At 46.4% G+C, this 27,372-nt stretch overlaps 1 protein-coding gene across 5 annotated transcripts; it reads left to right on the top strand.

The window, feature by feature from the left end:
- Positions 1 to 356: 356 nt before the first annotated feature.
- On the top strand, positions 357 to 27,372 carry GDNF (glial cell derived neurotrophic factor). 5 transcript variants are annotated; one of them, XM_011944381.1, is made up of 3 exons: positions 357 to 524; positions 5,301 to 5,477; positions 23,915 to 27,372. In XM_011944381.1, exons 2-3 carry the CDS (start codon positions 5,327 to 5,329, stop codon positions 24,397 to 24,399), a joined length of 636 nt encoding a protein of 211 aa, XP_011799771.1. In that variant the 5' UTR covers positions 357 to 524; positions 5,301 to 5,326; the 3' UTR covers positions 24,400 to 27,372. The 5 variants fall into 5 exon arrangements, with proteins under 5 accessions (XP_011799771.1, XP_011799772.1, XP_011799769.1 ...); XM_011944382.1 differs by lacking the exon at positions 357 to 524 and adding an exon at positions 4,289 to 4,487 and having other exon boundaries at positions 5,301 to 5,399; XM_011944379.1 differs by lacking the exon at positions 357 to 524 and adding an exon at positions 4,289 to 4,487.

Here is a 27,372-nt window from a genome sequence, read left to right as displayed (position 1 = left end):
GCGCCCTCATGTCTTCACGGGACTCCCCGCGCCGGTTGACGTGGTGTCTCATTCGGATCTCCAGGCAAGACCTCAGCTCCCGCGGCAGCATCAGACAAGCCCGTCTTGTGCTCCCAGGCAGTGCGCCCAGAGGAGGCGCAGAGCGCGGCAGCTGCAGCTGAGCAGCCCGCAGCGCCCCGGGCCCGCGCAGCCCCAGCCAAGAGCGCGGCGCGCGCAGCCCTGTCACCTCCCCCCCACCCAAAGCAGCGGCGGCTGCTCGGACCTCGGCTTCTGGGGGTGCGGGGGGCAGGCGAGAGAGTTGTCGGCAGCCCTCGCGCTGTTCGCGGCGACCGAGGCGGGAGTCTTGGCTGCCGCCTCCAGGGCGCTCTTGCTGCCCCGCGCGACCCCAGGATTGCGAACTCTTGCCCCTGACCTGTTGGGCGGGGCCCCGCGCTCCAGCCCTCAGCCCAGATGGGTCTCCTGGCTGGGACTTGGGGCACCTGAAGTTAATGTCCAACCTGGGGTCTGCGGAGACCCGATCCGAGGTAAGTGAGGGAGAGGGCTGGGAAGGAGGGAGCGGGTGGTGCCTGCGTCGCGGGCGGGTGCGGATGGCTGAAGGGTGCCCTAGTCAGAGGGGTGCGTCTGGACCCCAGAGCAAGGGTTGAGGGTAGAAAGTGGAAAGACTAGAGGGAGCCTAAGCTATGCGAGGAGAGAGAAAAGTAGAACTGGAGAGAGGCCGGCCTTTCGGAGGAGTATGTTGCCCTTTCCACGTGGGCAAAGATCTCTGGAGCCCCAGATGCCCCTGGACCCCGAATGCCCAAGAGAGGCAGTTTTCTTCCCGGACTCGGCGAGGCGCTCTTCCGTCAAGTCACAGAACGATTCAGGGCTTGGGTCATCTTCGAACCCACCGCCGTCGAAAAGTATCCTCTCTGGACGTGCAGAGATACTATCATTGCCAAGGGTGCAACTTACTATTGAGCTTGTTTTGATCTGTTCGAAGGCAAAGCGCAGGCCCGGGGAGGGGCTGCTGCAAAAGGTGCTGAGAACCTAAAAATGGAGGGCTCACCTCCTCCGGGCGAGGTCAGGCAAAGCTACATTCCTCACCCGGCTGCCTGCACGTTCCTAACGCCCTCCACCCCAACTAACCATCCCCGTCGAGGTTAGGAGAAGGGCTTTCTTGGCAGTACTGGACTCAAATCTCAGTCTCGAACATATTCTTGAGACTCCACTAGGCCACTGAGGTTATTATTTTAATGACTCCTTCTTCTCCTGTACTCTGTGCCGCCTTCCAATAACACCCCACCACCACTGCCACTACTTCACACCATCTCGAGGCTAATTCCGCGCTGGTGGTTTGTTTCCTGCCCCAACTAAGAACAACCAACCCTCTTCGGGCTGGAAATGGACTTCCGCGGGTTCCCGCCAGCCTCCTGGCGCCCAGCTAGTTTCGGCTTTGGTAGAATCAGCCGCCAGGACTGATGTGCGCGTCTCTGGGGGCTTACCCATCCATGAGCTCGAAACACTTTTGCTCATAGGCGGGGACAAAGGCAACTCTTCCGGCCCCTGCTGCGATGTTAGAACGCGCTCCACTCTTGCTCAGTATTTGGAATATATGCTTAGGTATTTCAAGGAAGAGATGTTTCTTCCAACCTCTCTCACGCACCCGGTCCCGCAAAGCCGTCAAAGCCGGCCTCTACCAAACTCTTACTGTTTCGCTGCGCCTTCGCTTTGGCAGGGAAGGTGGCGCCTTTTCAACAAGCAACAAGTGTCCGATCTCTGGAAAGTCCGCCGTGTCCCTAGCCCTCTCCTGCTAGCAATTCGGGTGCTCTCGGACCTGGAATTCGCATTTTAAACAGTCAGACCCCCTTCCCAGTTGGCCTGCGAGAAGTGTCCCAAATTCTTTTTCCCTCCCTCATCTTGGGCCCCGCAGTTATGGGGGATTAAGGGGAGAATAAGTCCTCTGTCAGTAAAGGACACGAAGCATAGTTAAGAAAAGCAATAGATCTTCCAGCAATTTCTGTCTCTACCTCCCCACGCCAAAAAAAAAAAAAAAAAACCCTCGAGTTTATATGTTGGATAAATTTTTAATTCAGAATGTAGACTAAGCCCTTTGTTCATTTAAAGTAAAAAAAAAAAAAAAAAAACCCTCGAGTTTATAGCAAACCCGTCTCCCCTCCCCACCGCCTCCTCTTTCTCTCTCTGAGACCTGGATCTTGAAGGCAAAGCCCAAACAAACCTCCCAGCCTGCCAGGCACAAGAAGGTGCGGGGGCACTGACGGCGGGAGCGCTGCCTCCTGCGAAGCTGTCACGGTGACGCGGGGAAGGGGTGGGGGATGGTCTAAAAGCAGGTTGCCAAGAAACCCGCTCAGGTGAAGTGGGGAGAGGAAAACCAGCGAGAATCGAGGGGTGGGAGCCTGAAAAGCAGAGATGCCGGTAAGGACCTTCACAGGTCCCCGGCCTAATAGGATTTCGGGAGGCTTGTAGAGGGAGTGATGGTTCTCCGGTTTTATAACTAAAATGATAACAGCCTCTGGGCCGCGTGGGCGTGACACGGCTCAGATGGTTTCTGGTGCCCCCTGCTGCGGGGAACTCAGAAATGCCTCGCGGCGAGCGGCTGCTTTTGGGAGCACTTCTGTGGCTTTCCTGGGCGTCCTTGCCTCCCCAGGCCCGGGGACCCACCAGGTGCCGGCGCCCGCGGCCTGCTGCTTTTGCCCTGCCGGAGCGTGGTGGTCCTGGACCCAGAAGGGGACCAGCCTGCCAGGCACGAGAAACGGTGCGGGGTTACCTGGCAAAGCAGAGCCCCCATCACTTCAGGAGCAGAGCTTGGTTCTTGCACGTGGCGGCGCGTGAAGCAGTTCGCACCGCGGGCAAAGGCCCATGGTTGAGGAGAAACGCGTCGGGCAGATGTAGATGTGTTCTGGGAAAGCGATAGAGAGACAAACTGAGAAACCGAGGGGTGGAGCCCACACAGACTCTGAGAAACACGTCCTAGTAGACGCTGTGTGCCGAGTCCCTAGAACCTCCCCCGTTTTCCCCCGCCCAGCAAATACCGGGAACTAAAGAGCTGCTCGGACTGGAGCTGGTCGCGGCGGCGCTCAGAGGGAAGAATGCGCCCTCCCTGTCCGGGGGGAAGAGGGGGAGCTCGATCGTGGCGCTGGCGGCGCTCGGCCGAGGGCGGGAACCGCAGCCGGGAGCCTCTGGCGAGGCGGGGAGTTTTCCACTGTGTTGTCTTTTGCCAACTTCGCCACACTTCTAATTGAGGATCTCCACGTCCAATTTAAAAAGCCCTCCGTCGGCCAGGCAGGAAAAAAGGGAAAACCCTCTTAAGACGGAAGGGAAATCTGGTGCCTCTGTGGCTTCCTGCTGGCGGGCACCGCGATTTGGAATGGTGCATTAACCCCGCGCCTCCATGCTCCTGCGGTCTGACCGCCAGCCATTTCGCACGCACCCAGGAGCTGGCACCGGCGAGGGGGTTGGGGGGGGGGCGGCTCGCGTTCCTCGGGTCCTAGCTGCCAAAGTACCTTTCTGGGCTCATTTTGCAAGGCCTGGTGCAGTTTTCCTGTGTCTGCGCGTCGCGACCCGGAACCTAGCTTTTTCCCGAGTTTGCAGACCAGCCCACGAGGCAAGAGGCGCTGGGTGCTGCAAGTCACTAGGAGTTTCTAGTCCCTACACCCTCTCGAGCCCAACAGCTGTATAGCGAACAAACAGACGCTCAGGGAATGAAAAATGCGTTCATCTCTGCAGAGGTGGGAGGTGGCGGCCGAATTAAAGGCTTCCCCGGGTTGCCTACACCGGGACAGGGGCTGGGGTTCCGGGTAGAGATGAGGACTGGAACCCTGGAATGGAGGCGGGGGTGCCTGTGAACTAGTGGCTGGGAAAGGCACAGAGGTTTTTGCATTTACCTGGTTTCTACATTTCCCTCTCGCATGGGAAAAAAATCGAGTTTTTCCTAAGAATCCGTTTTATGGAGCGGGTCGAGGGGAGAGGATAATCGACTGCATGAATCTCGCAGATTCCACTTGAGGAGATTCTCTCTAGGTCACTAGTCCCCTGGAGACTGGAACCCTGAGATTAGGAAGGCACTGGATAACACTGCGCCCCAAGATGCCTCGGTTCTTTCCCGTCTCATTGGTTGGAACTGTCCCCCGAATTTACAGCCCCCTTTTCTCACCCACCCTCAGCCGCGCGGCCCTCCTTTGCAGGGGTGTGAGAATTGAAAAGCCAAACAGAGCCCACCTCGGGCTGAAAAGAGCTGAACCCCCTACTCTGCGCCATACCACGGTCTAGGCCTTCCAATGCCAGAGCACCTCCAAAGCGTTGGAGACTGGGTACAGTCGTCCAGGCGTGACGGGAGCGCGGGGAGCCAGCGACTCCTCTGGGAGGGGAAGGGATTACGGGCAGAATCTCATCTCTCAAAGGTGCAAAAATCCAATCAAGAAAGGGTTTTCGAGTATACCACGGAGGATTAAAACTTTCAAGACAAATGCAGTCTTTGCCTAACAGCAATGGTAAAGCATTTATTGAGCTCTTACTACATGTTCCGCTAGCGCTTTCCATGCGTGATTTAATGTTCATAACCTTAAGAGGTGGGACGAGTATTTTAAATCGAATCAGTGCTTCGGGAAGTTAAGTAACTTAACCCAGATATCCCATACTGGCCAAAAGTCTCCAAGTCCCCGCTAATATTGCTCTGGCAACAGAATACATATTTAGGTGGGGAAAATGAGGCGTGGGCGGCAGGCGGAGTGAGTGGTACCCCCAGCCTACCCTCGAGTAGCCAGAAGCCCGGTCGGGACCCGAGGCAGGGGAGTGCGCTTGATTTTATTCCCAAAGAGAAAGACCGGTCACTGCTTGGGCAGAGGACTGGTTCCGGGGCCTATAGGAGCTACCGGGACAAGAAGGGGAGGTCTCTGGTTGGGGTGGAGGACGCAGGGTGGGAACTACCCGATTGCCCCTCAGGAATGGGGGATTTTGCGCACCAGTAGAGGGCACCGGACAGGAATCGTGGTGGTGGGGATGGGGGGTTAACTGGAGGGACAGCAGCCCTGCTTGAGACTCTGGGTGACCCCTAAGACCGGGTGGTGGAGAAGGGCAGCTGCAACCTGAACCAGGAGTGCGAGCTGCTCCTGGGGCGCACTGAGGAGGGAGAAGCGAACTGGGGACTTGCAAGGAGGGCAGGAGTGCCCGGGAAGCCTCTGGCCTGCAGCGGTGCCGGAGGAGGGCGGTGATGAGGTTGGAGAGGGGCTCAGGGACCCGCGGGGAGCCCAGACTTAACGTGCTATTCTGCGGTTCTCTCCCCCACCTCCCGCCTGCCCGCGCAGGTGCCGCCGCCGGACGGGACTTTAAGATGAAGTTATGGGATGTCGTGGCTGTCTGCCTGGTGCTGCTCCACACCGCGTCCGCCTTCCCGCTGCCCGCCGGTAAGAGGCCTCCCGAGGCGCCCGCCGAAGACCGCTCCCTCGGCCGCCGCCGCGCGCCCTTCGCGCTGAGCAGTGACTGTAAGAACCGTTCCGTCCCCGCGGGGGGGGCCGCCGGCGGACCCCCTCGCACCCCCACCCGCCCGCACGTACCCCAAGCCAGCCCGATGACTGTGTGGCCTACCGACCCGTGGGCAAGCAGTGCGGATGCTGAAGCCCCAGGGGTGCCTGGCTGCCCACTGTTGCCCACACGCCTTGCGTGAAAGTGACACGCGCTGGTTTGCCCAGCAGAGGGGATGGAATTTTTATGCTGCTCCTTTAGCATTCTGATGAACAAATATGCTCCCCACCAGCACCACCACCTCAGAAACACACACACAGCTGTCCCCTTTTCTGTTTCCTCATCTATACACACTCCCAGTTTTTCTTTTATTCCAAAGCCCTTTATCTGTGTGACTGTGCCTGGCTGTGCTTAATTCTGAAAACTATTGCACTTTCATCCTAAACTGCGCCTGCAAGGCGAGAGGCCGACTTTTCACAAAAGCAAGCCAGAGGCAGAGAAAACACAGAAGGGCCTCCGTTTCCAGAACAAGCGTCTGGGTAATGTCAAATCTGTTCAGAAGAGTTCCTCTGTTCTGTAAAGTTCCGGTTCTAGAAAGACTTAACCATAAATAGTGCTGGCTGGGACTACCGACAAAGACTGTAGCTCACTCCACGTGTGACAATGCTAACTCTTGAGAAAAAAAAACCCAGGTTATTCTTATTAGAAAATAAGTCTGTGATTTACCTCTCAAAAGTTAACATGTTTTAGAAGCAAGTCAATTAGGGCGTATCGGCTGTGATGTGATCTCGTTTTCCCTCGCTCCTCAGAAGCTTGTTGCATGCAGTGAGAGATGCTACATTACATGTGATAGAGGCTGTTGCAGAGGCATAATGTCAACAAAGGTAGCAATAGAAAATTTCACACAACCCCAAAATAAAGCAGGAATGAGCTGTATGTAACTAGGATACCACCCTGGCTACTCTTCCCTCCCTAACCCCACCCCCTGAATTATCCCTCTAGTTACTTTGCGCTTGAAACTTACTATGGTCATAACCACAGTAGTAGTCCGGCAATAGTCAGCTGTGCGCTGAGCCCCCCAAAGCCAGTGGCCTTGGCTAGGAAACAACCTAGTAAATGCAATATGTTTATTTTATGCTTAATTATAACAACAAAAGCCCTTCTTCCACAAGTCCCAAGAAAGACAGAAAGTGGATTTTTTTAAAAGGCAAATTAAGACTTCAAAAGTAAGTTAGGGAGCATGGTTAATCCTTTGAAACTAACGTACCTGTTCCAAGAGTGTCTATCAATTAGCTGTATAAACCTGCTTTAGAGGCTTTTATTTCCATCACAAATTTAGTGTATGTAAATGTTCCTCCAACAGAAACTTAAAAATGCCTCTTAGTGCCAGGTCTTCCAAAACTGGCTATTCATTCACTGAAACAGTCTAGAGGAGAGGGACAGGGACACAGTGGCAGATAATAGTTCTCTAACCCAGACATTGCCAAGAGAAAAACGACTGTGCCTGATTACAAAGCTGATTAATTCATGGAGGTTTAATTGCCATATTAGTGCCCTGTTTAACTAGGTTCATTTAATTCTGGCTCGGGCTCCTGGCTCTGCTTTCAACTAACTCTGTGACTTTCGGGCAAGTTACTTTAGAGCTCAATGAATAGTCTGTAACTGTACCATAAAAAGAGGCCTTTCTACTCCACAATGCCAGTGGCTATAAGATTTGCCCCTTGGCCTTTATGCTTGTCCTAAAGTCCTTTGGGAAGTCTCCTAAGAAGAGATTGGAGTCACCTAGGGAACTTTAAAGAATACTGATGCTAGGTCTCACCCCAGGAGATTCTGATTTACTTGGTTTGGGGTGTGGCCCAGGAACTGAGTTTTTAGGTGTTCCCCAGATGAGTCTAACGTGCAAGCAGACTTGAGCCACTACAGCTTGATAATAACCAAGAAAATCTTTGGTTCATATAAGGTACAAATAGTCACAAAGCAAGTGAGTTAGCACAGATTGCGGGGGCGAGGGCATGTTGTGGGGAAGAAAGATTGCTTCCCTTTTCCAAAATTGATGCTATGCCATCAGTGAACAAGATTCTCACTACTCTATTTACATTTGAACAGCAGAACACACCCCATTCTGTTTTGTCTATGAGAAGATCTAGTAGATCCTAGAGGAAACCTGAAAAAGAAACATTCCCAAAGAGAAATTGAGCTGCATTCTAAGCCAAATTGACTTCTTTCCAGGTATGTTTGATTCAGTAGCAAGCTGTCAGTGCAGGGAAGGCAAAATAATGACAGTATGCAGACTTCGAACACTGAACCAGTGTCAACACGCCCCTGTCACAGTGCTGACATTTATATCCTGCACTGTACATGGTGCAACTGGTTAAGGCTTATGTAGAAAAACATTAAGTCACCACATTTCATTTAAAAATAGAAAGTATCGTAAATTCTGATTCCTCTAGTTCCATCCAAATACTTATAACTTAATGATTGAGCAAAAGAGCTTTCATGCCACATTAACAGTCATCCTGTGCTTTTTACAGGAGGACCAGGATATATAGTTTGCACACTCACCTTTGAGATTGCATGTGTTCTGCTGGTTCCAATGTAAATAAAACATCCAGAATTCTATTCCTAGTATGACCTCAGTGTGAGATAACCGAATAGAATTCATAATTGGCCAATGGGTTTGCCTAGAGGCTGGTTGTAAAGTAAATGGCCCAGGACTGCTTCCTGTAGCAACTTCTAGCCTATCTAAACTCAAGGACTTGTGACTTGACTTTTGGGCTACCCAAGACTTTTCTCTTTGGCTGTCTTTGTTCGTTTATTTTGCTTTTTGCCACTATTTTGCTTTTTGCCAGTTTCCCAAGTGCAATTAAAGCAGGCATGAGGAATCTGCAAGTTGAAACTTGCAAATGTCATAGCATTTTCAAGCTGAAAGGAAACCCCTCTAGTCCTGAAACCTAAAGAAGCAAAGCAACTCATCTATAATGTGTCACAGTTCCATGATCACAGGAGGCAGGTCTGAAGCTGGGAACAGAGTTTCCCCCAAACTACTGAAATGTACTTTATATGCGAAGGGGAGGATACTTTGTCTAGGAGGAAGGTCTTGAACGAATGACTTAGACCATGGTGCACAAGCTTGTTTGAATTTATTGAAGGTTAGTTCATCATAGTCATATCCCCTATCTTAACTCTAAATGTGTTTAATAAGTAAAAGCATAAAATGCATGTGGTTTTAAAAATTTGCATCTAAATGCACATATATATTCACCAAATAGTTACATGTGTGCCTGTCTATGCCAGGCACTGTCCTAAGTGCTAGGGATACCTTGATACACCTAATAAACAAAAGTCACTGCCCTCATGGAACATACCTTCTAGTAAATGTCCATGCGTGGTGGTTTGAAAAAATTAACGTGAAAGAACCTCAGTCCAGTAAGGTGGGCTGAATTTTTTGTGTGACTGGAAACCAACTAAAATGACATTGAGCATTGTTAAGTTGTAATCACAAGTAATTCCCAATTTAGTATAATAGAATGGGATTCTATTCTACCAGTTTGATAGCAGTTCACAAAATTTCCTATGGGAACAATTTTTTAAATTAAGCTATCAAGTTTTCAGGTTAGCCCACAAAAGCCTATGTAAACCACAATATAACTGAACTGTCCTTCACAATATTACTAAGTGAGAGTCTCTGCCCTGGGGGCCATATCCTATAATCTGCAAAAGGAGGGCACAGAACAAATCAGGGAGGTTTCAGCAAGCAAGAGCTCAAGGTAACACATTCAGACCAGACTAGGATTTGGACCCCAGCCTTGCCACTTAACTGAGATATTGAGCTGTTACTTAACATCCCTTAAGCTTCGGTTTTCTCCCCTGTAAAACAGGCATAATAGTAAACCAGTCTCATGGGCTGATGTGAGGGTATTGCTTTGTAAAGCCTCTGCTCCATAAATAGGGATCATAGTTGTCATTTGCCACCCTCCTACTTACAATGGCCCCTCCTTGGGCACCCAGTGAATTCCCTTCTTCCGCTGTGACATCTGCCAGGATGCTGCTCTAAATAGTGGGATTTCAGCAGCACAACAGAGTACGGAGAGTGAAAGAAATGCAGGCCTTGTGGGCAGGCTATTTTGGGCCCTATTATTGGTTGGCCAGCACGTAGGCAGGCCAGGCTTGCCTGGGATTCTGCCCCTGCGTCAGCTGCCCCTGACTCTTCCCAGGTTTCACAGCTCCGTCGCTTCCCCAGTTTCCAAGCCCACGTATTTCCAATGGAATTTTTCTCACCAAACTCCCATGGTTATGTTAGGAAGACCTCTTCCCTCATGGGAAGGAGGGAGGCAAGGCAAGGTAGGATCTTTCTATGTAAGTGATAAGAGGGTTGTGAGTTGGAGGCTACCTATATAGAGATGGAGCGTATCTTTGTAAATGATCCCAGCTGGACATTTAATTTAAGATGTTTCATAACCCTAGCAAAAAAACTTAGTAACCTGTGAGACCACCTCTATAGAGCTAAGCAAGCTTCTAGTACAACAAACTGGGTAAATGTTAAGCTTTCAAATCTAATGTTATGAAATATAGAATTTAGAATAAACAAGCACCATGTATCTATTGTGTCTTATTGCTAACTACCTAAGCTGGAAAGGCGCTCTGCCACTTGGGAAGGGTCTCTTGGAATCAAAAAATTGCACATCAGACTCTTGTAGGAGGCACTGATTCTTTACTTGAGATCTGAGACCAACATTCTCATTCTGGTCCCAGTCTGGAAACCTATTTCAAACTGTTGCTGTTTAGAGACATCTATTTAAGGCTTAAATTGATTTCGCCAGTCTTAGGATCTCAGGCTGACCCAGGGCGTAAGCAATGTACTCAACAGGTTCTTCTTCAACAGATATAAAAATTAAAGCTCCCTGATATTTTCCCCTGCTAACATCTCTTTGTTCTTTGTTTATTTAGCGCTCATGACCCATAGCACCTTCATTTGATTAAAATACTTGTTTTTTAGTTAATCACTTGAGCTCAATCAGGAAACAAATACTAAATATCTTTCATGTGCTGGGTGCCATGCAGTCTCAAAAAGGCTAAATTTGTAAATAAGGTTGCTGGTGATCTAGTTGTAAACTATTGCTAGGTGGATGGGCAGATGGCTGGATGGGTGAATAGAATGTCACTCAGATAGCTATGTCTACTGTGCAGGGTTAGGTGAGCTGTACGCATGCGTGGTAAAAATTCCTAGCAGTGAGCTCACTGGGATTTGGGGATCATAGCAGGGACGACTTCAGGGAAGAGGGAGGATTTGACCTGGCACTTGAAAGATGGGTGTTGGGAAAGGAAGGGAAAAGGAAAGGGGGACCTTCCATACTAGAGAGTAGCATGGGAAAATTTGGGACCATGATGTGGGGTAGGGACAGTGGAACAAGGAGGAGGACAGACCAGTCTCCAAGTTCTAGAAAGAGATGCTAAGAAGTGGTGGGAAATTGAAGATGTCTTGATAGGTGATCGCAGATTGTGTGACGCTATAAAATTCAGGAAAAGGTATTTGCTCTGTTTTTGATAGCAGTGAGGCACACATGGAGCAGGCAGGTGACTGCAGAGGGCGGGTATTGCTTCAAAGCTGTCTTGCAACAGAAGTTACCTAAATACCCAGACTGCTTTTGAGTGGGGCCTATGCCATAAGCATGTCTTTCATTTTGAGGTATTGTGCTCTTATTTTTTAAAATGTTCTAGACATAGGCACAATTGAATCAAACTATTAGCCCCAAGTAAGTGAATAGCTGCAAATAAACACTTAATATAAAAGTTAATGACCTAGCACCTTTTAACTATCCACATGATGAACATGAACACAGTTCTTGTCCTGAAATCAAGTAAGTTTGAGCTCTACAATACAAGAGGAGATATTATTATCCCCATTTGACAGGTGAAGAAAGGAGACCTAGAGCGTTGTTCCACGTCACAAACCTAGTAACTGGTGAAACCAGAATTTAAACCTCAGCGTTTTGGTCCGAAAGCCAATATTTCTTGACTTTACACAGACTGTGCATGCACATTAGTGGATTAAGAAAATACAGACATTTGGCTTGCTTAAAAATGCACTCGCTAACCCTGAAACACAGATTTTCAGGAAAATTAAGCAAGCAAAGAGAAAGGAAAAGCAGAGACTATCAAATTTCCTTTAGGCCCTTTTAAAATTTCCATTTGGGCTGTGGTAGGCTTAAGCCTGTATTACTAATGACTACTTCAAAGTCCAGATCAGGATGTTTTAAGAAGAGAAACATGAATTTATCTAAGTATTCCTATAATATTGATGCTTTTTGCAATGAGAGAAGCTCCCTAACTCTTTGCAACAAAGCAAGGTCTCCTCAAGTGCTTGGTAGGCAGACAGCATTCGGGAAGCCTTGTGGGAGACTCTAGTTCTCAGATCACTCCCATTCTGCCCAGCGAGGGGAGGGCATCCACATGGGAACTTAGTGTGACTGCACAAGTGTCAGAGTGACAGCCCCAGTGGGAACAGGAGTATGCGTAAGTAGACTTAGGTCACCACTGGGAAACAACTGATTAGCTCAGTAGAGGCAAAACCCATTTTGCATAACTTTAATAACATAATTGAAGCAGAAAGGCATGGTTTTAAAACAATATGTTTTTGCCTGCAATTTTTTTGCCTGCAAACCTGCAAATAAGAATGTTGAAAAACGATTACCTACTTTGAAGCTTTCTAAAATTTTTCATCATAGGTTTAAATAATTATACTAGATGTCATTTCTAGCCCTTTCAGGAACTGAATATATGCTTTAAATATTCTTTTGGCAAAACTTTGCACCTGTATATGTAGCTTATTCAGTTCATGGAAAACGATCAAACTAATCCGCCCAAATCAATTGGCTTTTTGGTCAGGAAAGGTCTGACTTCATTTTCAGTTCAAATGTACATGTTAACATACACCCCATGACAACTGTCACATTTCTGGATCCCACTTGTAAGGTAAAGAGATGGATAGGTGAACAGTCAGACAAGCAGAGAAAGCACTGAGGCTTCCCAAGGGGCCTGACCAGGAGGAAATATGGAGCAGCTTGCTTCAGGATTTCTTGGTTTTTTCACAAAGTTTTCTCCCTTTGGAAGTGGTTGTAGTACAATGAACACCCATACATCCTTCAATAAGATTAACCTCTTTTTTAGCATTTTGCCTCATTTTTTTCTGAACCATTTGAGAATTTGTTGTAAACATCACAATGTTAAATATTTCAGTATGTACCTTCTAAGAACAAGGACAATATCTTATATAGCCACAATTCAGTTATCAGTCTCAGGAAATTTAACATGGATATAATACTGTTATCCAATAGATAGTCCGTGTTCATATGTCCCCACTTGTAGCAATTATGTCCTTTATGTTTTGTTTTTTTTAAAAACAAAAAAACCCAGGACCATAAATTGCATTTGACTGTCTGGTATCTTTATACTTCCTTAATCTAAAATGATTCACGAGTCTTTTTTTCCACATGACATTGACATTTATGAAAACTCTGCGCTCTTTTGCCAGCTGTTTCCCAGACTGCCCTTCGTTTGGATCTGTCTGATTATTTCCACATGATTAGGTAAACATCCTTGGAATATCATATTCATGGCGCTGTGTCGTCACATCAGGAGGCACCCAATATCAGTTTGTCCCAAGGAGCCATTCATGCATGAATGCCTTTGTATGGCACCTGAAGGTGTTTATCCCCGGGACAAGCCCCACTATAGAACGGCAAGATGGGTGAGAAGCACACCATCTCTCAGTAAGGACAAAGGAGGATTGGAAAAGGGGACATGGGCAAGGAGAACCACAGCAGGAACATCCACAGGCAGACCAGACGTTTTAGGACACGGCGCGTGTGGAAATTGAGGAAATGGACACAGATTCCCTTTCAACCACCCATAGGCACTGCAGAAAGTCTTCATGTGCCCCCAGAGGGCCAGTTGCCTCAGTTTGAAGACACTGCTCTAAGCCATAGTGGACACAAAGATATCCCTCATGGGCTCCGGAGTCAGCTGACATTTGCGTGTTTAGTTGTCAGGCATTTTGAGGAGCACAGGAGAGCTGGCACAGCCTCCCAAGACAGGCCTGTGGCTTCTGCCCACAACCCACCATGCCAGGGGCTCCAGGCCCTGCACAGAAGTCTCTCCTCTGTAGAATACGCTAGACTAAGTAGGGACCAGTGTCGGGATCCCCTGTTGGGCAATCTTGCTTTGTCTAGAGACCGCAGAGTTGGCTTTGCGCTGCTGCCTTTTGTGCAAATATTGCTGAAGGAAGGTCCCAGATGCAGCAACCATATTGGCCTACATGAGGCACCATTTGTGAAATACTTTCTGTGGACCAGGAACTGACCTGAAATCTTTTCTTATGTTATCATATTAATTTTGACCTGAAGGTAAAGTTGTGACTAGCCCCATTTGAAAGATGGGGAAATTGAGACTTACAGGGTTAGCAACTTAGCCAGGGTCTGGACACAGGGCAGCCTGAGTCCAGCACTCACACTTGTCACCACTTCACAAGATCACTTCCTGCCAGCCCACAACACTCAGATGTCACTCTTCTGACTGCATCAAAAAGTCATCAAGGAAAAAAAATCGGGGAATGGGTTTGGCAGATAGAGTTGTTTTAGAATGATAACCATATCTCATTACCTGAAGAGTCTTTGAGATTCCCGTAAATTCACTCACTGTGAGTAGGAATTCCCTCCTTGTATCTGACCACAGGAATCTACCAAACACATTCAAATGATAAAGAAGATTTCTTTCATCTTCTCTTAGTCCCTCCTTCTTGTTCAAATCACTGAGACCCTTACAGGCCTTTTACCAACTGCTCAGTGAGTCCCCTGGGAGGAGCTGAGGGACACTGAGTGCAGAATCCTGCAGGGTCCTGCAGCCTCTCAGGCTGGGGGCAGGGCTTCGCTGAAAGAAGAAAGGAGAGACTCCACCACCCCCACAGTCACCTGCCTCTGATAACACCACAGGGATGATTTGCCCTAGTGGCTTTTTGTGCACTTAATTTTACAGGGTAACTTTCTCTCCCTTCCCCGTTAAGTTTTTTATAAGGGCAGTAGCAGAGCTCCTGGTGTGTGCTCATTAGCTTGGGGTGTTTATTACTGACTCTGGAGTGCTTTTAGCTCACGCCAGGTGTTCATGGATTAGCTAACAAATGAACACCCTCTTCGGTGTTTTCCTGACTTAAAAGCTGAAGAATGGACACTTTCCACCCAGGGGCACCATGCTGTATTACTGTAAAATTATTAGCATAACTATAATAAAAGCATGGACCACATACATAGAAACCAGAGCAAGGTGATCAGAACCTGAGTAACAAAGGAATTTACTGTCTGTCTCTCCCTGAGTGGGGTTTTCTGGCTATTTATATTCATGGAGTAATTTTCAGTCCATTTGTTACAAATTTTCTTAGTTGAGTTGTAGGATAACAGTTTAGGATATAGTACAAGAAGTATGTGCAGTGTCATTCAAAGCAGGTAGAGATAGTAAATAAGACAGCATTTTGATGGGCAAAGTGGCTTTTCAAAGTACAGCTCCTTTTTCTATATTCTAAGGTGTTTTGCACTCTGGTTGGTCTTTTTCTTCTGCCTTGAGAGAATCCAGAAATGCTTTTTTAAAACAACAAAACACTGGTGTTTTTACAACGCAAATACTTTTCAAATAAACTGATGTCATGCCTTTCTGTCGACAAACCACTGGTCCTGAAGAGAATGCACTGGTAGCTCTGGAAATGGTCACAATGACTTAGTAAATTGCCTCAGCTGGTAATTGTTTTTAGGAAAAGAGATGCTGTGGACACTCCTGAAACAGCAGCCTATGATCAGGACGGTCTATCAAACACTAGACGAATTCTGTGTCCAAAATAGGAAAGCACGGAAGGTCATTATATTATGTAAGATGCATCAGCATTCAGTGCTTACTGATCTATGGGCCTTTTTAAAAAAGTAGTTCAAATAAGTGGTAAAGACATCACTTTGAAATAGGAGCAGATGACAAAACTTTGCAGAAGTTTTTCAGAGAACTGGAACATTCTCATGAACTCACAGTTAGAGTCCATTCTCATGGACTGCACATTTTAGAGGTTCCTGAAGGTCAAATAAGAACAAGAGTTGACAGTCCATAGATCGGCTTCAAGGACAAGCTGATTGGCTCTCCTGATTCATTTTGTGCCACTTGCAGTGGGCAATTCTAGCCTTAGAGTCATAAGCCGGGGATGACCTAAGCATACTTGAAGCGGCAAAAACAGAAATGAATAAAACTGGGGTTCGAAGAAGATGGTAATTTGAGTGTTTGACTTTTGGGTGATGGAGACTGAAGGAGTTGTAGCGTGTGGCTGTAATGTGTCCTCTCAGGGGTCAGGGGGCCCATCTGTATTTTTACAGATGGAAACTGATGTTTAAGAATGCCTCGCAGTAGAATCTGGATGCTTTCAGATGCAGATACAGGGTCCTTTCTACACATCTTCTACCTCTCTTAAATAGGGCACAGGAAGATGACTTGATGATTTAAGAGGAGATTGATGACGATGATTTCAAATGTAGCCGAGACATTGAGTCAAGAGGTAGAAGAGGTCCAGCACTGCAGAGTTCTGAAATACCACCTGTGGGGTTTCCTGGACCCCCGAGGGTACTGGCTGAGCTGAACGCTGCTGGAGTGTCAGCCAGAGGTGGTCTTCTCCCTGGCAGAGGTGACTGAAAAACCCGTGTCTGGCCACGTGTTCCAGCCAAGACTTAGACTCTCCACACTTTAGCACTGTGGAGCTGGAAAGGGCCCCAGAGAGCATTGAGTTGACCTCAGAAGGGTTAAGCGACTGCTTCCAGGGTCACGCGGCTGGTCGGGGACTGACCCGGGACTGGAATCTGGGCCTCTGTTCTCTCCAGCTCTGCAGCAAGAGCCTGGTCATTTGGTGCCAGCGTGAGTTGGAGGAGCTTCCGGAGATGGGGCCTCTCTGTCTGGATCTGCTGCCGTGCTGGCTGCGGCTTTTCCGGTTTTAACTGGGAAATCGCCAGAGCTGCCTTAGCATGATATGCAAGAACCAGGGCATGGGAGAGATGCCCCTGAGTGGCATGGCTTTTCCTTTTTTGGAGACAATTTACTGTATTCTGTGGCCCATGGCAGCCTAACATTAGGATCTACTTAGCGTTCATACTGAATTTTTCAACAGAAAGTGTGTTTCTCACCTCCTGTGCTGACTTTGGTAAATGTGTACAGGTGAAACCAGCATGCCTTGCTCTTGTCTCAGAGTAAATTCCCATCTGCCACAAGACTTGAAGTGCTCAGTGATAGCAGAGTTGTTACTTTAAAATGAAAAGACAACAAGTTTGAACTTTGAAACTGAACCACCAAGTCCACATTTGTTAGTCCTGTGGCCTTCACCAAATATTTGTCTTCTCTGAGCCTCAGCTTCCCGAGCTGTAAAGTGGAGATAGTATTCAATTTAGCCTTGAAGGGAGGTTGTCAGGTTTAAAGTTAATGTTGTGTGAAAGTAGGCAGTATTCCACCTTTATATTGGTCATGTTTTTTAAGTGCTTCAAGGAAGCCCTTATCTAAGTTATAGCCTGATGAAATTTTGTAATGCAAGAAGTTTTAAGGTTAAACTCAGCCATGTAATTCTTGTAATGATATTCCAATATTAGTGAAAGAAAATCATGTTTGTATCATATAGAAAGATAAAAATAACTTATTCCAAAACAATGACATTTGTTGGGACTCTTCTTGAGAAGTTATATCAATTTTAAGTTGATCTTTTCATATATGTATGTGTGTGTCTCTGTGTGTAGACACATATGTATGCATGCATGTGTATGTGTATGTGTTTATAGACAGAGAGAGATCTCTATATTTTTCAGACACTTGGCCTATAGAGCAATTTGCATCTTACCTGCAGTATAGGTAGGCAAAGAATACCAGATTCAATGTCTCCCACCATTAGGGGGTTTTCCATTTTCCTCCTGTCTGAAGACAGCCTTTCATAGGAAGCTCTGCATGTCAGGATGGATGGCACTACACCTCGACAGCCACAGGTGCAGCATCCTGTGGCCTCATCCTCAGCTTCCTGCTCCATCCCAAAACTGGGCCCTACCATCTGGCACTGGTTCCTGATGTATCTCTCACTTGTGTGGCCTTGGCTCAGGCAGCAGCTCACCCCGTGAGCCTCTTTAGCCCTCACACTTCCAGGCACAGAAGCTGGACACTTTATAGTAAAGTGGCAAGGCTGTTCTCCCCACAGCAAGAAACCCCTGAGCCTTCTCTCTGGGGCCCCTGCATCAGCCAAGCCCGGCTCATGCAGATCTCAAGTCTGGCCTTGGAAGACCTCTCCTCCTGGACAGGACCACTGTGGGTACTGAGGTCAGGCCCCCTCTCTCCTGGGTCCCTCTGAGCCTCAAAGACCTTCCCTCCACCCTCTGGATAAGGAGTTGTGTCCTCACCACTTTGTCCCTCATAGACAACTTTGTGCCACCTCCCTCTCAGGCCCACGGGTTGGGGACTTAGGATGACTTAGAATGAAAGTCAGCTTAGACTCCCTGCCTGACCAAACTGAGGAGGGGACAACCAGCTACAAGTATTAAAATGACCCTTTGATTAAAATATGGTTAACCTGTACTGTTTCTAGACAAATATGGCATTTTAAGAAAAGATTTTGTCCACTATTGCCAGCTTAACCAATATAATGTTTTAGATTATGTAATTTTGAGTTCAGCTATTACAGGGAGGACTTGGAGCTCTCCGCCTTGTTCCTATTAAAACTCAATTGACTTTACAAAGTAGTCACTATCTCAGTCCTTTGTTCCTGAGGTGGCATTACTATTTTTTTCCCCATAATCGAGGGCAGCAAAGTCTTTGCAATGAACTGTTTGTTCCCAGAGTGGTGCCCCAGTATAAGGTTTCATTTGTTTAAGTAACACTACTTATACAAAGAACACATCAAAATTAAAATATTTTAAATAGAATAATACCAAAATATTTGGTTGCACTCTGAAGGATAGCTTAAATGCATTTGAGCATTTTGGATTTCCAAAAACTTTATCTTTTAGATGGACATGTTTTCCAAGATATATCCTCCAAGCAGGTCTGGGAAATGAGCAAAGATATGACCTATTGTTTTTTTAATTATGCCCCTCTTTTGTGGTTTGCAAGTATTTCACAATTAAAGTTAATAAATGAGGGTCATTTGCGTATCTGACATTCTGCCAAGGTTTTTATGGGAGGATGACAGAGATGCACCAGTAAGTCTTAATTTAGGGAATGAATCCAAACTCAGACCCCTCTTCTTTTCCCTCAGCTCAGTGAATTCCTGGAAAATAGAGGCAGCTGTGGGCATCTCAGCTTATCACCAGGAGTTTCTTGTCTGGGCTGGGTGAGAGGCCTCTGCAGAAGAGTTAAGGACAGGCTCAGTGAGGCTGCCCAGCACCCTCTGCAGAGGAGTATGGCTCCTAATGTCCCCAAGTGCTTTGCATCAATAAATTGAGACTGGCTCTAAGAATGAACTCATGTAGTCGGAACAGGCAGGCCTATTTGTAGTTTGAAAAATACAATGTTGCCCTTTCCTGGCTTCCAGAATTCATATCCATGTAAATTTTTCAGCATAAATATTTGTTGTTTGTTCTATTTTTCATGAATATGAAGGAAAACAAAACTTCAGCTTAATAAGAGTTGCCTATGGCCTGAACTTGGGGCTTAAATAATATTTCCACATTAGCAACAAAGGGTGAAGGAGACTTTCCATCAAAGGAAGGAGTTTTCATTAGCCACATGCCAGGAAGTCTTTTGTTTAAAAAAATAAATAATAGACTTTATTTTTTAGAGCGGTTTTAGGTTCACAGCAAAATTGAAACGAAGGCAGAGAGTTCCCATATACTCCCTACCCCTACACATGCATAGCCTCCTCCACTGTCAACATCTCCCACCAAAATGGTACATTTATTATAACTGATGAACCTACACTGACACATCAATATCTCTGAAAGTCCATAGTGGACATTGTGGTTCACTCTTGGTGCTGTACATACCATGGGTTTGGACAAATTTGCTATGACGTGTATTCACTCTTTACCTGAAATTCAAATCAGGCTTTCTGTATTTTACCTGGCAAACAAAGCCTGTGACAAAGCCATGCAGTCAAAATATCTTAAAAAAGGAGGAAAAATGTTTTTCAAGATCTTCCAAGTATCGAGGGCTAAGAAAAAACACTATAAGCGCCACTTCAAATCCTTATTACTGTAACTCTAGTAATACAAATTATATAACGTATAGATTAATGAGTCTCTAAACCAGCATAATTTTAACTTCTGTGACTCTTAATGTTTTCCCATTAGCTTATATTAAAATTTTAGTAATGTTTTACCCTCATTTCTGATTAATCTTCAGTTAATTGTTAATTGACTTAACTTTCTATATGCCCAGGTTCCTAAATTAATGTTAATGACCTATTTAGAATTCTTGAATAGAGCCTATGATGTGAGTCCTTTTGTAAAACAGTCTCTTTTTTTTTTAATTTGAAGACTCTTCTGTATTTTGATGAGTCTCTCCTAATATATCTGTTTTATAAGTTCCAATTTATATACAAGCATGTTTTTTTTGAAACTGGGCACATCTGTACTTATTTCCTCTTTACTAGCTTATTGTTGAAAGAAATCACTAATAGCTAAAACAGCTCATTTAAAAAAAAAAAAAGTCAATTGTTTCTGTCAAAGTGATTTAAAGTTGTTATTTTGTTTTCTTTTCTTTTCTTTTGAAAGAACACTTCCTAAAGGAAGTTCAGTGAGAAAGCAGTACAAAGGAAAGGACAAATTAAGAGCACTCTTGGCCTGGTGCAGTGGCTCACACCTGTAATCCCAGCACTTTGGGAGGCTGAGGCGGATGAATCACCTGAGGTCAGGAGTTCAAAACCAGCCTGGCCAACATGGTGAAATCCCATCTCTACTAAACATACAGAAATCAGCCAGGTGTGGTGGCGGGCACCTGTAATTCCAGCTATGTGGGAGGCCAAGGCAGGAGAATCGCATGAACCCAGGAACTGGAGGTTGCAGTGAGCCGAGACCACGCCATTGCACTCCAGCCTGGGCAACAAGAGCAAAACTCTGTCTCGAAAGAAAGAAAGAGAGAAAGAGAGAGAGAAAAGAAAGAGGGAAAGAGAGAAAGAGAGAAAGAAAAGAGCGCTCTCCCGGGCCCCCTTAAGAAAGCATTACTCAGGGAGCAGAGAGCTTTGGGAGACCCAGGGGAGGTGGGCGCTGAGAATTAATGCTGCTGCGAAACTGCAGAAAGCTGAGGAGGAAAGGCAGTTTGGAGCTCTCTGGTGGGCAATAACTGTGCCACTCATGGCAGAGTGGCTTTCCTGAGTAATGTGGGCTGTTTATTTTGGAGCATTTCATTTCATAATGATGCAGTTTCCAGCTGAAGTCCCAGTGTCCCCTTGAAAAATTAAGAACTCTCTTTCCCCCTAGTAAAATGACCCGACTCATTCAGCCAGCAGTTACCGTAGGCCTCCACAGCCTACTCAAGCACTTGGAGATCCATCAGTGAATAAGCAGGACAGAGTTCCTGCCTCTTGGAGTTGACATTCTTTTAGAGAAGACAGACTATAAATAACAACCCTAAGAAATCAGTTAGATGGTGTGTTAGAATGTATCTAGAATTATAGTGCAGGGGGAGGCACAGGGCAGGGGTATCTGGATTAGGGGTTGGGGAGGAATCTTGTTTTAAACAGGGAGGTCAGGTGGGACTCATGGACAGTGACATTTGAGCAAAGACTTGAAGGAGATGTGGGAGTGGCCACAGGGTGGGAGACATGTAGTCTGATATTCTTTGCCTACCTATATTGCAGGTAAAATACAAATCGCTCTATAGGCCAAGGGACCAGGTGGAGAGGGGACAGCCAGCACAAAGTCCCTGAGTTCCTGACTGTTTGAGCTGTAGTTCTCAAGGGATGGTGTTGCCCCTAGGGGACATTTGCAATATCCAGTCATGACCTTGATCTGTCATGACTAGGATGGGGGATGCTACAGGCCTTATTTTAGTCCATTTTCTTACCGCTATGAAGAAATACCTGAGACTGGGTAATTTATAAAGGAAAGAGATTTAATGGACTTACAGTTCCACATGGCTGGGGAGGCCTCACAGTCATGGCAGAACGCAAAGGAGGAGCAAAGTCACATTTTGACATGGTGGCAGGCAAGAGAGCATGGGCAGGCAGGGGAACTGCACTTCATAAGACCATCAAATCTCATGAGACTTATTCACTATTACCAGAATGGCACAGGAAAAACCTGCCCCCATGATTCAATTACCTCCCACCAGGCCCCCTCCCATGACATGGGATTATGGGAGCTAAAATTCAAGATGAGGTTTGGCTGGGGACACAACCAAACCGTATCAGGCCTCTCCTGGGTGGAGGCCAGGGATGCTGCCAAACATCCTGCAGTGCACAGGAGCCTCCCACAATGAAGAATGACCCAGCCCAAAAGGTCAGTGGTGCTGACACTGAGCCCCGTGTTTGAGGAATGGTAAGGAAGCCAGGGTAGCTAGATGGGAGGGAGTAAGAGGAGAAACAGGAGAGGAGGTCAGAGTTACATAGTAAAGACTGGAGGAGAGGGGCAGCCAGGTCAGGTAGGGCCTTTAGAGCCAGTGTGGATATGGGCTTTTTCTCCAAGAGTAACGGAGAGCCACTGGAAGGTTTTGAGCAGAGGGGGTTATGTTCTGCGTTTACAGTATCTCTCTGGGGGCTGGGTAGAAAATAGATCCAAGGTGGGTAAGGGTAGAATGAGGGAGCCCAGTTCAGGGGCCACTGCAGTTATCCAGGCAAGAGGTGACAGGGCTTCAGCCAGTGTGGAAACAGCTCTGTGACTTCTGTGCAGCCGATCCAGCCAATGCTAAATTTCAGAGAGCAACCAGGCATTCTATGGCTTCCAGTCACCAGTCTTTTCATTGTTATATATCGTATGTTTTACATATTACACACACACACACACACACACACACACACACTACACACTACACACTTAGGTGGTTAAGTTGCCTTTGCTAGATTTTGTTCTATAGGAAGGGATACCTGATATTTTAACAATTAAATAGGTTAGGTTTATGACAAGACAATTTGACATGGGTTAGACATAATGTAATCTTTCTATGCTTTAACACAATCTTGGCAAAAAACATTTACTCTTACTGACACCTCTTCTGTGGTATATTTCTTTAAGCCACTTATAATCCTAAACATAATAAATGACCTGAAAAATGAGGTGAGGGAGACATAAAAGGCCTAATACCTAAGAAACAGGTGTTTGAATTTATTTCCCCTGTTTAGAAATTTATTACATTGTTCCATTAGTTACTTTTCTCTTCTTACTTGATCCGCCAAAGCAAACACTGAAATCTGGCAGAAAGCACCAAGAAACAGCTGATTCATACTTTCACCAAAGGTCTCAGACATCTTAGTGTCCCCGCATCCTTCCTCCATGTGATCTCCCTAATAGGCCTCTTGTCCTGCTTGCAGCCAGACCGTGGGAGCCATGTGACAGCCTGCAGCTGAGGCTGGACCTCACCCTTGGGGGCAGGGCTGCTTCTATCCACAGACAGCATCTCATTTCGTTTGTTGCTTTGATACATAAATGCCATTTTACTCTATCACTGGACTTTTTTGTTAAAGTCATGCTGTTCAAAGGAAGCAGCAAATTAGTCTCTTTGTTAGTAAAATATAAACTGTTTTCCATTTCCTTAGTGATTTTTAAGGAAGTTTAAACTATAGTTGCATTCCTGAGCTCTTCATTTGTTCTGTCAGAATGGTTCTTGTCCCACTCAGCCACACAGAATCAAAGCAAGTTTCAGGGAAGAGCACTCAGTATTCCAGATAAAGGTAGCCATATTGGAAGACCTCACTTTTTTCACCCTCTAAGATGGTGTCTCTCAAAGTTTGGTGCGTGGATCTTTGACATTAGAATTCCTTGGGGCTTGTTAGAAATGCAGATTCCTTGGCCCCTCCCCAGACCAACTGACTCATTGTCTTCAAGGGTAAGGCCAAGAATCTGCATTCTAGTCAATATCCAGGGTATTTGCCTGCACACTCACATTTGAGAACCACTACTCTAGGTTGTGTGACTAGGCAGGAAAAATGCCCCTAGAGGATTGGCCAGCTCACAGCGAGCTCTGTATGGACTTGTTAAAAATGGTGGATGTTATTCAAATGAAAACTATGCTTCTAAGGATTTGTTTTCTTCGAGGAAGTATGTCACCACCACGGTAGTCTCCTCTTCCAACTAAATCATCTTTCTTTTGTGCATTTTTGCCTCTGTTCTTGGGGATTACAACAGTCCTGTAGCTTAATCGACTGATAGTTTTGCTGTGGGTCCAATTTTTGCTGACTTTGGGGGGCACTTTGATCTTGAAGACGGCTTGAAACGATCATTTTGTCTCATGTGCCATTTTCTCTTTTCTTGTTGAACAGCAAATATGCCAGAGGATTATCCTGATCAGTTTGATGATGTCATGGATTTTATTCAAGCCACCATTAAAAGACTGAAAAGGTCACCAGATAAACAAATGGCAGTGCTTCCTAGAAGAGAGCGGAATCGGCAGGCTGCAGCTGCCAACCCAGAGAATTCCAAAGGAAAAAGTCGGAGAGTCCAGAGGGGCAAAAACCGGGGTTGTGTCTTAACTGCAATACATTTAAATGTCACTGACTTGGGTTTGGGCTATGAAACCAAGGAGGAACTGATTTTTAGGTACTGCAGCGGCTCTTGTGATGCAGCTGAGACAACATATGACAAAATATTAAAAAACTTATCCAGAAATAGAAGGCTGGTGAGTGACAAAGTAGGGCAGGCATGTTGCAGACCCACCGCCTTTGATGATGACCTGTCGTTTTTAGATGATAACCTGGTTTACCATATTCTAAGAAAGCATTCCGCTAAAAGGTGTGGATGTATCTGACTCCGGCTCCAGAGACTGCTGTGTATTGCATTCCTGCTACAGTGCAAAGAAAGGGACCAAGGTTCCCAGGAAATGTTTGCCCAGAATGGAAGATGAGGACCAAGGAAGCGGAGGAGGAGGAGGAAGAAGAAGAGGAGGAGGAGGAAGGCAGCCATCATGGGAGCCTGGTAGAGGGAGATCGAGCTACAGACAACTGGACAGGAGAGAGAGAAAACAGCCCTCTGGATTCTCCAGGATGGCAGCCGATGTCACTAGAAGCTCAGGGCTGATGTTCCTGGTTGGCTGTTGCCACCGTTCCAGCTGATACGGTCCACTGTCACTGATCACCGGCGTGGCTGCGGATGCACTTGAACCAAACCAGTGTATCTCCTGTGATTTGTTTTCATGTGTCTGAAGACACCAGGGAAACAGGGATCCTGGTGTTGTTCCTTGTCATTACGTTTTACTGCTGAAAGTAAGAGGTTTATTTTTCTGTCACTCAGTGGAGACATACCCTGGAAAGGAGAGGGAAAAAAAAAAGCAAAGATACAAGAGATAATCACCTTTGCATTTGAAAGTCGAGGCCCGAGGTTGACTACAACCAGCATTTTTGCCAGCAGTTGGTGATTGATTTCCATCACCGTGTGTGGGGTGGGAAGAAGTTGGCTAGGAACCAAAAAGGCTGTGCTCCTGATTAAACACAAACCTGAAGGTATTTCCTTTATGTCCTTGGAAACAGGAAATGAGTTGTGGTTTTCGCCAGCATTCTTGTAGGAAAGAATCGGAGAAGGCCCCCAACTGCCTCCGGGCAGGGAGAGCACCTCGGGCCTGTTGGTTTACAGAGAGACAGATGTTACATACCCAGCTCCACTGATGCGTGGTCACCAGTGACCAGAGAAGCTACTCGATGCAATGCATCTGTTTCAGATACAGAAATATAGAGAAGATATTTATTGAGATTTAAGTTATTGTTATTTATTACCGTTCACTAATGAGTTTCTCTTTTTTCCCTTATTTATTAAAGTTTCTTTTCAAAGGTGCCAAAGTATATGTGCTCGCAAAATGTTAAGAAAGGTGACAAAAGGAAATTCGAATTGGGAACAAGGGTCCATGCTTTTCAAAGTATTAAAAAGTTTTTTGCTAGGCAAAAATCACTTACTTTACCTGTTTAAGAAAATGTCTCATTAATTTTCCCCAGATTTCAGCATTTTCCCCAGTTTTTATTTGTGGAGCATCTCAGGCAAGCCCCCTTTCCTGGAGCAGCATTCAAAGACCACCGGCGTTTGATTTTATTTCTTCCTTGCTCCATTGCTGAACAGATACGTTGTGGGCTCCACTTCCTGTTATATTTAAGCTCTTAGTCCCCTCCATGTATACCTAGCTATACTATGCATAACCATATATAGAAAAGGTTCAGTTCCTTTTAACAGGTAGTCCTGGATTTAATGCTGACCTAAAAGTAATGTCAACAATGCTGTCAGGTAGCTACCATTTTACCGACTCCCTCCATCCCTGCTCACCCACGGCCCTCCCGAGAATATGCCGGCTGCCCAGTGCAGCATGGGAGACACAGGGGCCTTCCAGAGGTAGGGTCTACCAGGTCCTGTACAACTCCTGGGCTGTCACCGGGGGTCAACAACTGCTGCTGCTATATACCCAAACACCTGACAGTTCCCTGGGGAGCAGATGGCTGAGAAGGGTGCTGAGGAAGCCATGTCTGGGCCAGCCACAGCCACACACACGGAGCCTCATACTTAAGAGTGTGCTGCCTTCAAATGAAGGCGATCGGGGCCAGTGCAGCGGCTCACACCCATAATCCCAACACTTTGGAAAGCCAAGGAGGGAGGATCTCTTGAACCCAGGAGTCTGAGACCAGCTTGGGCAACATAGGGAGACCCTGTCTCTACAGAAACTTTAAAAATTAGCCAGGCGTGATGGTGCACGCCTGTGGTCCCAGCTACTCAGGAGGCTGAGGAAGGAGGATCACTTGAATCCAGTAAGTCGAGGCTGCAGCGAGTTGTGATCATGCCACTGCCCTCCAGCCTAAGTGACAGTGCAGTACCCTGTCTCAAAAAAAAAAAAAAAAACAGAAAGAAGGTGGAGTGGGAGGAAGCATCGGGTGGGAACAGCCACCCCCTCCATGCCCTAGATTGTGAATTTGTCAGGCAGCCAACACACATATGACACACTAGGCCCTATATTAGAGCTTGCTGCACATTTCATAAAAGGGATTTTCATCAAGGAGATAATCTATTACTACCTTAATAGCTATTAGTCATAAAACTATGACAGATTTAGCAATTAAATGAAATACTGGCCTCCATCAAGTAATCATGTCAGTTTTACAAAGTAACAAGAAGCAGCAGTTACCAGATATCCCATCCCCTTCCCTGAAAATACTCAAATTCTTCACGGTTCTGCCCTTCTCTGTCTTTTCTGCTCCCTTTGCCTGCCTGGGAAATGGAGGAAAGGCCTTCTCTCTCACCTTCTCTTGGGATCTTGCTGAGAATTCAAACTGCTCGAAACAGTGACAAACTCCAGCCATCTAGTCATTCATGGAGTGCAATTTGGATGTGGCCCCAGGGGCATCTGTCCCATTCAGAGAACCCTGGCAGGTGTGATGGCCACTCTTCCCAGGCTTCAACCTCTGTGACTGTCCCACACCCACACCAGCTCCCCATGGAGAGTCCCTGCCCAAAAAAGCTGTAATATCCAATGGGTGTTGACAGCTTGTTCCCGGCATCACCTACACACCACAAGCAGGTTTTAATGGAAGCAAATTGCTCTACCAAATCCACAAAAGGGTAAAGTTTGTGATTTTTCTTTATCATTGCGATTGCCATCTGATACAGTAAGGAGTGCACTTGTTTGAAAGTTCTGACTTCTCTGATCTGTCTCGGTCGTTTGTGTTATACAACCAAAGTTCTCTACAGACTTTATTTTTGTACAATATCATTTTGTAACTTTTTACAAATAAAAACTCATTTCTATCGC

This window comes from Colobus angolensis, unplaced genomic scaffold (assembly GCF_000951035.1).
Source record: "Colobus angolensis palliatus isolate OR3802 unplaced genomic scaffold, Cang.pa_1.0 Scaffold230, whole genome shotgun sequence".
NCBI classification, from domain to species: domain Eukaryota; kingdom Metazoa; phylum Chordata; class Mammalia; order Primates; family Cercopithecidae; genus Colobus; species Colobus angolensis.
This window is presented reverse-complemented; position numbering and strand designations above follow the sequence as displayed.

Bases quoted from the DNA above. Each gene is read 5' to 3' on its own strand.
- GDNF (XM_011944379.1), top strand. From the start codon at position 4,463: ATGCAGTCTTTGCCTAACAGCAATG. The intron at 4,488-5,300 runs GTAAAGCATTTA...CTGCCCGCGCAG, and splicing joins GTCTTTGCCTAACAGCAATG to GTGCCGCCGCCGGACGGGAC. The intron at 5,478-23,914 runs GTAAGAACCGTT...CTTGTTGAACAG, and splicing joins CTTCGCGCTGAGCAGTGACT to CAAATATGCCAGAGGATTAT.